A 14,604-nucleotide genomic window follows, 5' to 3' on the forward strand; every position below is an offset into this window, starting at 1 on the left:
ACATTGCAACTGTTATGCTCTTTCCTATGTCAAATATTCGTCAAATTAAATAAACTAAACGCAAGTAAAGAACTCCATAATCATGTCCTTGTTCATACAAAATTCAAACTAGGACCAGAAGCTTCAAGATGGTTAAAGGATTTACACTTTTGTTGCACTAATGATGAAACCACATTGACAAGATCACCTTATGCAGCAGGCACTTGACCTTCCTAGTGCTTAGAAATGCACCATCCAAAATAATAAACATAGAAAATCTGGTCGCTAAACAGAAAGGTATTACTACCGGGATAAATGCATTCATAAATATAAATTCTCACATAACATGATATACTTTTAAGCACACGAAGATCCAAACGAAAGCATTGATCTATCCAAATAAACAATGAAAGTGGCAAATAACAATTATTATCTCTTTCCTTCAAAAAAAAAAAAAAAGAGAAGCAAATCATTATTTCTGTATTTAAGGTTTATTCTAATAGAGTAACAGATATTAAGATGTTCTAACTTTTGTTCTTTTAGAAATGGATATAGACGATCAAAAGAGGGGTTAAAGAACTGATTTTTATGCATAAAGGAACCCAGAATTTTTCATATTACAGATAAAAAGCTCGAAGGCCAAGAGCCATTGAAATAAGAGGCGAAAGGGTGGAGATGGAGACGGGAAGATACTCCAGCGTTCTCTCGGGGGACAAGAGGGGTATTGCAGGGGGAGGAATCTCGAGGGGAAAGGCGAGGAAGAGAGAAAAAGGATTTATTACAGTAATATTTCAACTTGCATCAACTGGCGCCCGTGGCCTAATGGATAAGGCGTCTGACTTCTAATCAGGCGATTGTGGGTTCGAGTCCCACCGGGCGTGCTTCATATGTTTTTACCATCTCCTTTCTTTGCTCTCCTTTTTTTTTTCTTTTTTTTTTTGTTTTTGTTTTTTGTTTTTTATTATTTTATTTTTGTTTTTCTATTATGATGTTCCTGTCTCATTTCACTTATCATTTTCATAATATGGCACTCGAGGGCTTTTTTATTAATTATATCTATTTTTGTTTTTCTCTTACGATCTTCATATCTCACTTCATTTATCAAGTTCATGATATGACTTGCTACCATTTTACTTGATAAAAAAAAATTACTCATGGCTTATAGCAGTTCAACAGGAAAACCAACGAACCAAATTTAAGATCCAGCTTGATTTCCATAAGATTGAACTGCATTTGCCGCGAAGCGATCCACCGTAATGGATCTGCCAAGTTTAACTTTCTTAACCAATTAGTAGTATCTAACTTGTACAATTATTTTGATAAAATATATTTTCATTTTAGCATATATATAAAACTAATTTCATGTATTTTATTTTTAAAATGTTTTTGGTTTGACCAGCAACACTGTTAGACAAAGCTCCCTCAACATGATCACAGGGACTTGAAAATTGCAATCACAAAAGATGCCCTTTATCCGCTCTACAATTCTTTCACTCAAGTTACAGTGTTATTTTGATTAATAACCACGGACATACGCCGCCTGCGGACATTTAAAGTATCAAAATTTCATTTGCATTGTAATACAATAAGTATTTAAGTGTCACATAAAATGCATCATTTGCATCATAATGAAAGTCAAAAATTAATTAAAAAAAAAATCTAGCAAAATTTTGACTCTCCAGCTTTAGCATTTAATGGGCTACGACACTTGAAACATACAAGGTGCGACATACCGGTAGTCATTTAAGGTGATTCTTGAGAAAGGATGCTTTATGTCACTTACCAAGTGAACGATAATTATAACTTAAAATATGCAAACATCGGTAAAGAACAAATATCACTATTTAATAGAATGTGCATTGGAAAGCTTTGATGAGTCCCACAAACGCTTGGAACTTCTCCAACAAATTTTGCCAAGGCTGCAGGATAGGTCAAACAAGAAGTGCTCTTTCTTTTCCCCAGGATAAGTTGATGTACATGTTATATAACCTTCATAGACTTCTCCATTCACATTGTCTTCATAAACTTCTTAAGCATATTAAGGTCACCACAACGTTAAGTAACTCTTAGACCTGCTAGGAAATTACTGAAGGCTTCACCTGGTATCCCTGGAATTATGCAAGCAGCTGGATTTTCTACCATCAGGCTAAGCAGCACATGTATACTCCCCGAAAATTGTGCCATAGTTATTCAACACAATACAGAGTTACATTCTGAAGGTATTAAATCAAAACAATATTATGGTGAACATATATTGGTGGCATTACATAAGAGTCAACAGTCTTGAGTAAACTAGTGCACAGTTTCTAAAGATCTTTCAGAGCACATGGGCAGACATCATAATAACAGAAGAGCTAAACAAGAACCTTACTTTACTGTACAGCCAAGAATCATGTACAAGCACTCGCTGGCCGAGACAAGGAGTCACATAACCAGAGCTTGAGGTCTGCATCATCATTCCCTGGTATACAGTTAACCCATTTCATGTCGGTAGCTAATTCCGCAAGCTATGGCACAAGACCAAGACGACTATGTCATGACTCCATTTGCTAATCTTCCAGCTCAACAATCTGAGCTCTCCTTTCAGCTGCTTTCTTCCTGATGAAGATGCCCCATCTCATAGCTGCTTTGATCTTAAGCCACCCAACAACAGCTCTACCAGATGAACGGTTACGATCCTCGTCGAAGTTAAAGTTCGGGCAAGGAGAAGGAATGTAGGATGGAAAACCATATCCATCTTCTGGTACACTGGAGGATGCCCCACCCATGCTGAAAACACGAAGCAATTGTTGCATTTCTTCATTCTCTAGTATTTCATGGCTTCTCATGCGGATCTCTTCCTCCGAGAGATTAAAATCTTCAACAGCCTGGACATCCCGTTGACGAGACCAGTCATCATAAGAATTCAGGTTTGTTGACAGTATTGACTGGCCCAATGGCTGAAATCCGAGGGTTGCCTGTTGAGGTGGGCCCAGTGCTAGCCCAGTGCTATCATTTCTTGTAATTTGAGTTTGCTGAGAAGATCCATTGAGCAGACTTTGTGGGGCAAATGAACTGCTTTCATACTGCATATGGATATTTGAATCCACATGTTGGGGATGAGCAGAGTATCTGTTCACTTGGTTCCCATTGTACCCAGCAGAAGCAGCATCTCCTGGACAAAATATACAATAGTCAGCAAACTGAACCTTGGAGTAACATGCAGCGTTCTAACTCTGCAGAGTGGGTTAGTTTAACTTATGTCTTGGAATATCCAAAGCAAAAAGTTCTCCATTATATTTATTAGTGAAGCATGTGCGGAAGTCTGCATTAAGTTTCATTTTTCAGGCAAACATTTTATCAGCTGCAATTACAATTCAAACAATGATCATCATGGTTACCGCACAGACAAGGGGTTATTCTGAGGAATTAGGAAGTCACTCCCAACCTAAGTTAAAAGTTGAGCTAAGCAATTCACCTAATTGTTGGATTTATAAGTTTAAAAAAAATTCATTACCTCCAGCAACCACTCCCCTATCCACTGCAGGATGCTCAGCTGGAACTGTAGTTGACATATGCTGCTGACAAGCTTCTTGATCATATAAAGCAGTATGGGTTTTTGAAGCTGATGGCTGTCCGCTTCGTGTAGCAGTTGTCTTCTTGCTCTGCCTGAAGCTTAAAAGAGACTTGCCATCATATTCTATAACGTGCATCCAATTATCATATGCCTTCTTCACCAATGTATCTGCAAAGACCTGAAAGACAGTATAGAGTATTTACCACTTTTCTCAGCATTATTTTTTTGTTTATATCATTTGATAGCAGAATCTACTACACTTAACAAAAATAAAAACCAGTTAAACTAGATAGGTTTTTTTCTTATAAATGGACTGGATAAAGAATTTAACTGAGCACACAGCAGCTGACACTACGTAGTATATTCATGTTTGAGGATGGTCTAAAATTTTCATTGTTTCTTGATGTTGGTGTATGCATGCATGAATGCATGTATATGTGTGAGTATAATTATGTATGTATATATATATATATGCACTTTAAATCGGGTCTGTAATCTTCAAGAAATAAAATAAGGTATTTTAGCAGTGAAAAACAATGTTATCAAATCCTGGTGCCAACTACACCAGGATAAATGCACTTAACCATATTTGGCATTTATCCATACACAAAAACAAAGCAGCTAAACATACAAAGGACATAGTTATCTAATAGCCACTCAACTATGTTAATGCCTGTAGCTCCTATATAATGTTGATGCTTCTAGTTCCAATGCCTTGCTAGCAAAATCTATGAAGAATCTTGGAACTCTGCCAAGCAGTAATATGCTCATGCTATAACAATTTTACTAAATCTTAAGCAAATAAAGGAGTCACTTTGGAAAGTGAAATATTACAATTTTACAAGCACAGCATGCAGTATCTAAGCAAATAGTTACCCACTGTTTTTTGGCACATGGGCATGACATCATCGTATGCTTCATTCATTGCACGTATTTTTAGTATTTTAGTGGTACACCATAGCATAACTATCGGTTCAGCTGAGAGGTCATATGAATTACACTTCCATGTTAAAAACTTAAACTCATGAAAACGTATTATAGATAATCCATAAATAGTACCATGCAGGATCTGTTAAAAACAAAAGTACTGCAAATAAAACCGACCTTCTGGCTGTCAGTCAGACATTCAGCTGAATAAAACTGTCCTCCAGCAATCAGGCCACTAAATTCATAAATGTTATTGAAGACTGCACCAACATTCCTTGTTTCATCAGTATAGTATACATAATACTTTCCACTCAAGACACAAGTCTTGGCATGCTCCACAACGCTATCCCACATCTTATTTGACATGCTACTTCCAAGTATCTACAGTTGCAGAAAAAAAAATCATTAAACAACAACCAATAACAAAGTAAGATTCTACTTCAACAACCCATGTACGAAATCTTACATTCCGTAATCTTTGTGGATCCCTTACAACAAGCCGGAGAAAATCTTCAACCGAAAAGATTCCGCTCTTATTTAACTTTTTGTGGAATGCCCCATCCTTTCCAATCTTTTCCAATCTCCAAACCTCATCTGTTAGTTCAGGTGGGTAGTGTTTCTTGTATACTGTAAAGAATGGAAAGTAATGACATTTTAAAATGGAATTCTGATATATGTACAGAGAAAAGATACTAAATTGCAAAGGTTTGCTGTAAACCTACATTCCCCTCGATGATCCTTAACAGTAAAAGCTTCTGTTTTTGCCTCACGAATACGAATACCTTCACAGAAGCCTGATGCAACCTTCAGACCGAGCCTAAATTTTCTACTTCGTATCCAGCTAGAATTATCAGTAAAGATAAGCTCCCCAAGAGTCCCCACACCTTCTTTCAAAGTTACCTGGAGCTCACCAGTCAAAAGTGGTCTCTTTCCTTCACGCTCTTTGACTATGTAATTTTCAAATTCTTCTTCAGTCCAGTTATCATCATCTTCAATGTTAAAATCACCCTCAAGCACAATCACATCCAGTTTTGCTGATGACTCGGGCCCTGACGTTACAACAAGGCCAGTATTTGCGTCAATCAACACAACATGAATTGCAGCTCCCTGCTCTCCTTCAACTTTTGCTCCCGTAAAAAGTGGTAGAGACAACCTTGATCTAAAATGCAGCCGCAGGTTTCTTCCATCAGGCCCTTCTATACGCTTTGGAGAATATCTGCATTTCTTAAAGAATTAGAATAATCCTCACAGGTAAAATTTCTATAACAGTAAATATTTTTTACATATATGTGTAATCAAATTAGCAAACTGAAATAGGATAGTTAAAAACCAGTGATTATAGCATGAGATAAGAATAGTGTAATAAACTACGGAGATTAAGTTGGCCCAAGATTGTTAAAGAAAAAAATGATGATGAAGAAAATACTTCACTTTGGTGTACTGTAAATGTGCACGGAAATTCATAGGTGCCACTTCACTAGGGGCTTCCTGGCCTCAAGTAGCAGGCTGTGATACTGTACTGGTGAACTATCTGACTGAATGATGCTGGGCTAAGGAACAGAGTATAAATAAAACTCCTATTCTCATATTTATCAAAGTAAAAAACCAATCCACATAAGCAGTCACCATGAAAGTAACACAGGATACAAAATGTATCCAAAAATTTCATTTTTGTCCCATTTGGCAAATTCTCCCCTCTCTCCTTCTATGAAGTAAGGGGAAATGGAAACTAAAATGGCAGGAGATGAAGGCTAAAGCAAAAGTTTATGCTATATGCACAACCCAAGAACCATGTTCCCCAAGGTTATCAACTAGATACAATGCATACTTGACAAGAAAGCAATGTTCATGGCATAATATCTTTTACAATTAACCTTTACATAGATATACACACAAACAGACACATGCTTATAAGAAGGCCATGATCATGACATAACATCTCTTATACTTACCTTCTCAATATACGTATGTCACAGACCAATACACAAATCTGCATGCAATTGCACATACATAGAGATTTAAAGTAAAATATGGTGATTGTAGATACTATCCAATTCAAATATTGAACAAATATATCTTGTAGTGAAATTTCACTTATCCTCTAGATTACAAGTAACCTCTGCCATTCCTCATATCACTGTTAATCATATTAATGGTATCATGAAATCCCTTCTCACAATTCTTCCAAATGGCAACAACACGAATTGCGAAATAGTATGGTCTAGAAAATAACACGTAAAAAAGCAAGTTCATGTTAACCACATATCAGAGAGACTGAAGCAAGTAATCATCATGATCTCGCACCTTCCCTCAAGCCTAGCAGGACCCAGCTTTGCTAATGCACGTTCCACTTCTTCACTAACCTAATTAAAGCACATAGTGGCAAAAAGAATCAATCAGGCAAGCAACCCAAACAATCAATACAAAAATCAATTGGAAGGCCAAAAAATTAACAACGCACTCGTTAAAATACTAAATTGTCCAAAAAAGGAAAAGAATTAGTCGATTCCAAGTGCAGCTCTCTAATTGAGCCTACTGAACTACAGTATCAGCTTATGATTAGCATGGAATGTAAATCAAGCAGGAATCAAAAGAAGTAATCTGCTTTTATCAAACATGGGTTTTCCAGTCCGATACACAACAAGAAGTATCGCCAAGGATAACACAATACACATCTAACATTTCTTCCAATATAAAAAATTAAGAAAAGGAATCTTCTGCCATGATATGTTAACTTAATAAAGAATGTAAAAAGATTAAGAATACAAAATACAGACCTCAACAATTAACAATATTAATAATGATTCTGCATTAAAAGGTTAAAAAGGATTCTTCTCAAACTTGGCAAGACAAATAACAAGTTCCATAAATGATATATCTACATCTAATATAGCAATGAAGAAAATTATCAGTTTACATGCGCATTCTTGGAATTCTAATATTTTGTTTGATTTTACATGAATTAGCTTCCTTGCTTCTCATGTTCCTACCTTTTCCACTATTCAATTATCAAGAATGTAAAGATGGTCATTCAATTTTCATACACTTGAGTTCTAGCAATTACACTTTCTTTATTTTGTGTCATCTCTCTAACTCCATCCCTCACCTTGACAGCCTCTCATCATTGGCAATCATAATCTCATTTGACCCCCTCCTCCCAAGGTTTCCATTAGCTATAGAAGATTTGGAGGTGAAAAGCCTAGAGGCCTTAGGTAGACTAGCAATGGCTTAGGTCAAGTTCAGGTGGACTCAATTTAGGACATAACATAGGAAACCTTGAAGCATACCTGACATGACTCCGCCTACAGACAAGCTCGGTCCAAGCTGAGTCTAGCATAACTTGGCCTCGAGCCGATCTTCCAAGTCATGGTTTTAGACTCAGGTCCAACACATTAGCTAACTAAGTAGGGCGAATCGAAAATATTTTAGACCCATCAAGTCATTTGATCCAAACCTGGGTCAAAACTCAACCCTCTGACTTTTCTTTCAGGTCATGGTTTTAAACTTGGATCAAGTCATTTTGGACCTATTTGAGATGCAGTTAGCGCATGGACTGGGCCGGGGCAGCTCAAATAGGAAAATATATTACTGAAACCCCACTCAATTTTCCAAATGCAATGCCAACACTTAGGTCCCAAAAAATTCAAACAAGGATGAGCCTAACCGAGTGAAATCATAGATTGACTTGATCAATTTGCAAAAATCGATTCAACCAAACATCACTTCAAGACCCTTCGCCCATACCTCGCCATAGGCTAACCAAAATGTCCTGAATCAACTAGCCCAGCACTTGCGACTTGCTTGTGTTAAACATATAACGGCGCCACTGAACCCATGACGACTAGTTGTAGCAGGAAACTTAAGTTTAAGTAGATTTCTCGAGACTGCAAGATTGGTGTAAGCCCGCACCGGCTCGCCGCGATGCAGAGCATTTCAACGAACGGTTGACCAGACACGTCCCTCCATTGGAACAGGAGCTACCCTACTCCCCCAAAAAAATGCTAAAACGGGGGCATGACGGCTGCAGTAGGATCAGCCGGAGATCAGCTTACGACTTTATTAACCATCTGCAACTCAATTATGGGTTGAACTAAACAAATAAAAAAGAAACCAACCTTTCTTAAATACTTTATCCAAGGTCATCATCCAGCCTAAACCAACTTGGCTTGACACAAATAAAACTAAACCTGCATGATCCAAAGAAATCCTTTAACCAAAGGCATATACCTAGAACAAAGCGAAGAAACCTTGATTCAATCCAAGTCCAAACAAGTTAGGTGTCACCCATAATTTTTGAGCACTGGGATGCTGATCAAGGAGATAACTAAGCAGCTTCCAAATTCCTTGAAACTTTTTTATATGTATCATCATGGTATTATTTCAACCATCCATTTATTCTAAAAATTTGACAAATCTCAACATTTTCACTTTAAAAATTATGGAATTTCTGGAGCTGCAATCAGAAAGTCTCTTGTTTGTCATCTTTAATTACATCTTTATTTTCATGCATTCCAATTAAAAAAGTAAAATATATAATTAAACTGCCATCTTCCTTTGATTATTGTCATGTATCATTAAAAGCCAAGGGCACTCAATGATATATTATATATCATTTTAGTTGCTAAATGTATACGCATACAGACATGAATGCATTTATGTTAGTGCATAATTATAACCACCAAAGAAAGCATATTCCAAAAAAAATCACAATGCCCATGCCACAAGCACATCTGAAAGCGGACCAAAAGTCAAAATTTGATATTCCAGAGTTTGAAAACAATGAACGTAGTAATAACAACATCCTCCCACTAAGTAGACCCTTAGTTTCCTTTTGTTGACCACTATAAGAAAACTTATAGCCATTAATGTGCAATCCATCTTAGAAATGCATCTTTTTGAATAACATAACAATGGAATTTTTTCATTGTGTCATTGTTCAAGATTAAATTGTTAATTTTACCAAATATAGAGATATGATTTCATTAACCATGCATGGGTGAACAGTGAAAATGTCATAGGACACCCATCATTCCCAATGTGAAATGGCTATTTACATAATAACAATTAATTAACAGCCATATATAGATGTTCATAGAATATATATATATATATATATATATATATATATATATATATATATATATATATATATATATATATATATATATATATATATAACATAATAGGGGTCCTCTTAGACCATTATAATAGCCATTTAGTATTGGTAATACTCGTTAGTTTAAACATGTGTGCATGCAGTAAGATTATGACCCCTTTTTTCGAACTTGATGCAAAGTGAAGCATAAGATACACATTTTCCAATTACCAGTATCATGGACATAGTTCAGATTTGTAATTGAATGTGAAACATAATATTTTCTTGCCATGTATTAGTTTTATTAGTCATGATCTGTAGTATCAAAGTTACACTTACAGAAACATGTAGGCAAATTCACATGGTATATCTTGTTTATTGTTTAGATCAAAAAGTTTGTATGGTTCAAATAATGATTAAAAGACCGCTGCCCCTATGATTTATACTGTGACCAGAAATAAAACCTAGAACAATTCTTGTGTGCATTCAACTATGGTATGCAGTATCTTAAGACAAAATATACATATCAAAAAAATATAAAGGTAATGTGGAGAAGAAATGTAAACCTCATCAAACTAATAATTTCATTCATGGTTTGTATTGTTCTGTGCCCATAATGAATTGATATTTTACAGATACGACCAATAACTGAAATTTGTTCATAAAATGTGTGAATTATAAAGAAAACACTGCCAGTCAGGATATATGATTTAGCTTACAACTCTGCGAAGAATTGGCTCCAGTGATGAACATAGTTTTTGCAGGCTATCCACCTTGAGTGCTTCAACAATCACACTGCACAAGTAGCATTTCAAATAAACAAGACATGTGTGAAGTGGTGATTTCTTCTTTGGTTGGGGGATAAGATAAGCTCAGTAAATATATGCTCTGAAATACAAAAGCAGAAAGAGAGCACAATCAAACTGAGGGATACAGCTAGAAAGTTTAAAATATTTTCAGATGATGATAAAATATAGAACAAGGCCTAAAAGACAAGGAAAATTCCATGAGCTTCCTTCAGCATCCTATATATAGCCAATGATCACTGATCTCTCATGCACATTATTATTTTCTGTTTGATCTCCGTGACCCTCCTAATAACTCACATGTCACTCGCACCTATCTCGGTATGTCAACCCCAAATAGACAGGATTAACTTTTATTTTAAGAGGGGGGCGCGGGGGGGGGGGGGGGGGGGGGGGGGGCCTCTTGCTCCCAAGTGAACTCATCATCTCATTTGTTACAATTATGATGAAAATGAAAGTGGCGACCATGAAGTGGAACAATCTATATGATAGAGAAAACAACAAACTCTTATAAAACTCCTGTATAAGAAGGGCAACAATTTCTAAAATAAGTCGTGCACCTGCATCAAGGACATCATTTAGCATAACCATTAAAAAACATGATTTATTATATCCATCATGTACAATGATTGTTGCCAATTTCTTGCATTTTCGCCCAAGGCAACTTCATGAGAAAATCAGTTTATTTAACAATATTGTGGTCAAGATCCTAGGTAGTAGGTATATGTACACAGGATAATGGCTGTCCTCCATGCACAACAGGTTTCTTACACTAATGAAAATTAGGATGGAAAAAACATCTGAAACCATGAACAAAAGAGTAGTTTGTGTGAAGCATGAAGAAATGTACTTTCATGCAGCCACATGTAAAACATGTGCACGCAACTTGGCATAATTACTCAATCACACAATCAACACACAGCATGCACATATCATCCTTTGGACTTGTAAGCAAGCATAACACGCTATGCATACACACAGCCCACAAAGACAGCAAACTAAAACTAAATTTGAATTGCAAGTTCCTCTATGTTATTAATTAACATCAAAAAATTATCTTCAAAAAGACATCTTAAAGGGTACAGCATTTTCCAACAACTTTGAACTTCCTAACTCAATATAAGTAGATGGAAAATTGAATTAAATTTTTTATTTCAATTCCTTTTGCTTAATTTTGCAGCAAGATATAGAGTGAGTAGGAGTAGAAGACTAAGTGAGAGAATTGTGTTCTCTTTTCCCCTTTTTTGTGTATGACAGGAACATAACTTTTTTATATTTCTCTTTTTATATATTTTGTCATTGCCAATTAATGTTAGCTCAGGACATTAGCATTGATCTCCATTCTATGGAGCTGTTTTAAAGAGCTTTAGGGTTCAAACCAGCACTCCCAGGGCATAAAAATATATATATTTGCATCAGCTGGGGGGGGTGGGTGGGTTAGCTATGCTACTGGTTCCCATCCCAAGTCTAAAAGCGTTTTCGGCTTAGGCATGTTTCTATTTTGATTTTTATCCTATATATTTATTCTAAACCATTTTGGGTTGACAAAAAGTACAAGTATTCCCAGATGGGCCAAGTTGCCCTGTGCTTGTTATATTTGGGACACCGGTCTCGCCCGAGGACATAGTTACATTTATGCTCCATTGGCTACCAAAATGCTTCAGTGAACTAATGCAAACAAGCCAAATATCAAGGCCTCTAGCATCGTTCTTGAATGTGATGGCTTGAAAGCCAAGGGCTAGGAGAACAAAGACAATGTTGAGAAAGAAGAGGATAAGAGTGGCAAGCAAAACAGCCTCTTTGCCTTCCCCCCTTCAAAAAACTCCAGGCCTTCTCCTTGTTGGCACCACCAATCAGCTTGCAAACCTCCCTAACTTTGACTTCTCATAGAGCCATGTCTTTAAGCCACCATGGCAATCTTTGGCTTTTTGCTCACCATCCTAATGTCCTCATCAATTTCCTTAGCACCAGCTTCATTCTCCCAATCCCAACTTCCAAACCATTACATCAACAACAATGTCAAAGTCTCAATATCCAGCTCATTTGCAATGATTCGATTCCAAATTCTGGTGGCTAGTGGAGTGTAAATGTAACCTTGTTCTCTAGCATGACTTGTACCCTAAATATAAGGCACCTCGGCGAAACCAAGGTGCTCTACTCTCATTTTGCACAAACCTGAAATGGTTCTAGACTAAACATTGTACCATTAACAAAACAATAATGAACCTAAACACTAAATGATCTTAGACTTGAGCTGGGAAATGATATCGTAGGTAAACCACACCAGCTGACCCTAAATATATGACAAGCTTTTCTGAGAAATACAGTGGGATGGCTGGTTTGAATTCTGGAGCTCTATAAAAGAGCCCTTTGGAGATGGATGCTGATTGACTAAGCTAAGACTAACTGGCTATGACAAAATATTAAAAAAATAATATGCATATTGAGAAATTAAATTCTCATCATATAAAGAAAACGTGATACAGAATATTCTCTTGCTCTCAATCTCTTACTCACCATGCCTTGCCACAATATTAAAATGGAATTGAAATGAAAAATATTTTAGTTTTACTTTATTTTCAACTATTTCAATTTTAATTTTCATATGGAATTCCCTTGGGAGACTTTTCTTATTAATGATACTGACCTGATTTCAATTACGAATCCCTAGACAGATGAAACATAGATTTAAATTTATTTTGTCTAGGACTATGAATGACCAGAGGCAAAGCCTCGAACAACAAGCTTCCACTTTAGCTTATAATGGCCATCAGCAATCCAGCAAAGAAATTAGGTTAGCACCATGCAAACACAGTATACGAAAAATATCGAAGATAGCCATACAAACATGCTGTAATAAATAAATAAATAAATAAATAAATAAATAAATAATCTCCACCTTCAAAAATCTCCAAGAATGATCCATTGACCTAAAGTACAAAACGACTGACTATTTCATAATAATTACATTCTAGTTCTCCTCTCATCTAGCTTCCTTCACAGAAATCGCTAACTCTTTCAAAGTAATAAGAAGAAAAAAAAAGAGCAAAGAATTCAAGAAAATAGACTAGCAATTAACTCCAAACAGTATGAAATAATTCAAGAAGCAAAACGTAATCAAATCACTAAAGAGATCATCCACCACATGTATGCTGATCCCGGAATCCCCCTCAGAAAAGATCACGGTTTCTCTTACCTCGCGAGTGCCGGAACCTTCGGCCGCTTCGACTCAGGATGCGGTTCGTCCCCGTCGTCCAGATCCAGCCTGCGCTTCTCCCTCGTCATGGTCCCCGACCGCTCCAGATGCCGAGCAGGCCTCTGCATTAAGAGATCCTTAAAACCCTAACTCTCGCAGATCCGAACCGATGCTCCGGATCAAAACGACCCCAGAACCAAAATCATATAAGCGATCGAGAATTCGAACACCAGATTCCGATTCTTACTGCCTAGACGGATCACAAACCCTAAAAGGATCGGTCGTTCTAGCACGAACAAGAAGCAAAGAAATGAACGGAAAGGGAAAATAACGGAAGGAAGAGTAGAGGGGGAAGAGAGGATAATTACGTGCGCGTTTGTTCTTCTTTAGAGGAGGAATGGGGAATCCTAAAAAAAATGGAGCTTCAGACTGGTCGCGGACTTTGAGGGATACTATGTGTGCGGGTCGGCTCGCGCGATGTTGGTGTGCTTATCTAATCGCCATGTCCTCTTTTTATTTATGACGGCATATTGTACGAAAGCGGCAGAAAAGTAATCATGGTTCAGAATAAAAAGAGGTCGTCATCAGACTCCGACCCACGCTGCCCTCCAACGCCGGCTGAACCGGCATCGAACTGCATCGCGCTGAACCATCGTAGAAATTAGCGGTCATGATTAGATGCATACATGACCGCATTGGAACAGGCAGCGTAGAGAATGGTCGCTCGTCCTTTACCTGGCTGAATCATAACGTAAGGATATGGATCATATCCAAACGGGAAGTTAAATCCTGCCATATTTTTATTCATGCAACTGGATTATCATTTATATGGGATTCAAATTCAACCAGATTGACCATCTTTCTTTATAAAAAATTGTAATGGCGGTTAACAGGTGAAGAAGAAATTAGCATTATGTCATTTGAGCAATGTGTGATTGATATGAACAAGTATGGTGGCTACTGACATTGACACTATAATTAGGGTCTTGCAAGTGAGTGTTAGGTTTCAATGCACGTTTTAGCATAATTTAGAGCATAAGGGCTG

General features: G+C 36.9%; 1 protein-coding gene and 1 non-coding gene across 3 annotated transcripts; one reads left to right on the plus strand and one right to left on the minus strand.

Moving 5' to 3' along the window:
* Window positions 1-787: 787 nt before the first annotated feature.
* TRNAR-UCU lies at window positions 788-860 on the plus strand. The gene has a single exon. It is a non-coding gene; the product is annotated as a tRNA-Arg (tRNA).
* A 1,281-nt stretch (window positions 861-2,141) lies between these two features.
* Window positions 2,142-14,058, minus strand: LOC103720426 (calmodulin-binding protein 60 B-like). 2 transcript variants are annotated; one of them, XM_008810115.4, is made up of 9 exons: window positions 13,928-14,058; window positions 13,560-13,681; window positions 10,277-10,352; window positions 6,767-6,825; window positions 5,185-5,678; window positions 4,929-5,089; window positions 4,640-4,843; window positions 3,476-3,713; window positions 2,142-3,133 (listed from the first exon to the last, which is right to left on the minus strand). In XM_008810115.4, the coding sequence occupies exons 2-9, from the start codon at window positions 13,646-13,648 to the stop codon at window positions 2,529-2,531; spliced, it is 1,926 nt and encodes a 641-aa protein (XP_008808337.2). In that variant the 5' UTR covers window positions 13,649-13,681; window positions 13,928-14,058; the 3' UTR covers window positions 2,142-2,528. The 2 variants fall into 2 exon arrangements, with proteins under 2 accessions (XP_008808337.2, XP_026665541.2); XM_026809740.2 differs by having other exon boundaries at window positions 13,560-13,845; window positions 13,928-14,040.
* Between the last annotated feature and the right edge of the window lie 546 nt (window positions 14,059-14,604).

Source organism: Phoenix dactylifera, chromosome 7, assembly GCF_009389715.1.
Source record: "Phoenix dactylifera cultivar Barhee BC4 chromosome 7, palm_55x_up_171113_PBpolish2nd_filt_p, whole genome shotgun sequence".
Lineage (NCBI taxonomy): Eukaryota > Viridiplantae > Streptophyta > Magnoliopsida > Arecales > Arecaceae > Phoenix > Phoenix dactylifera.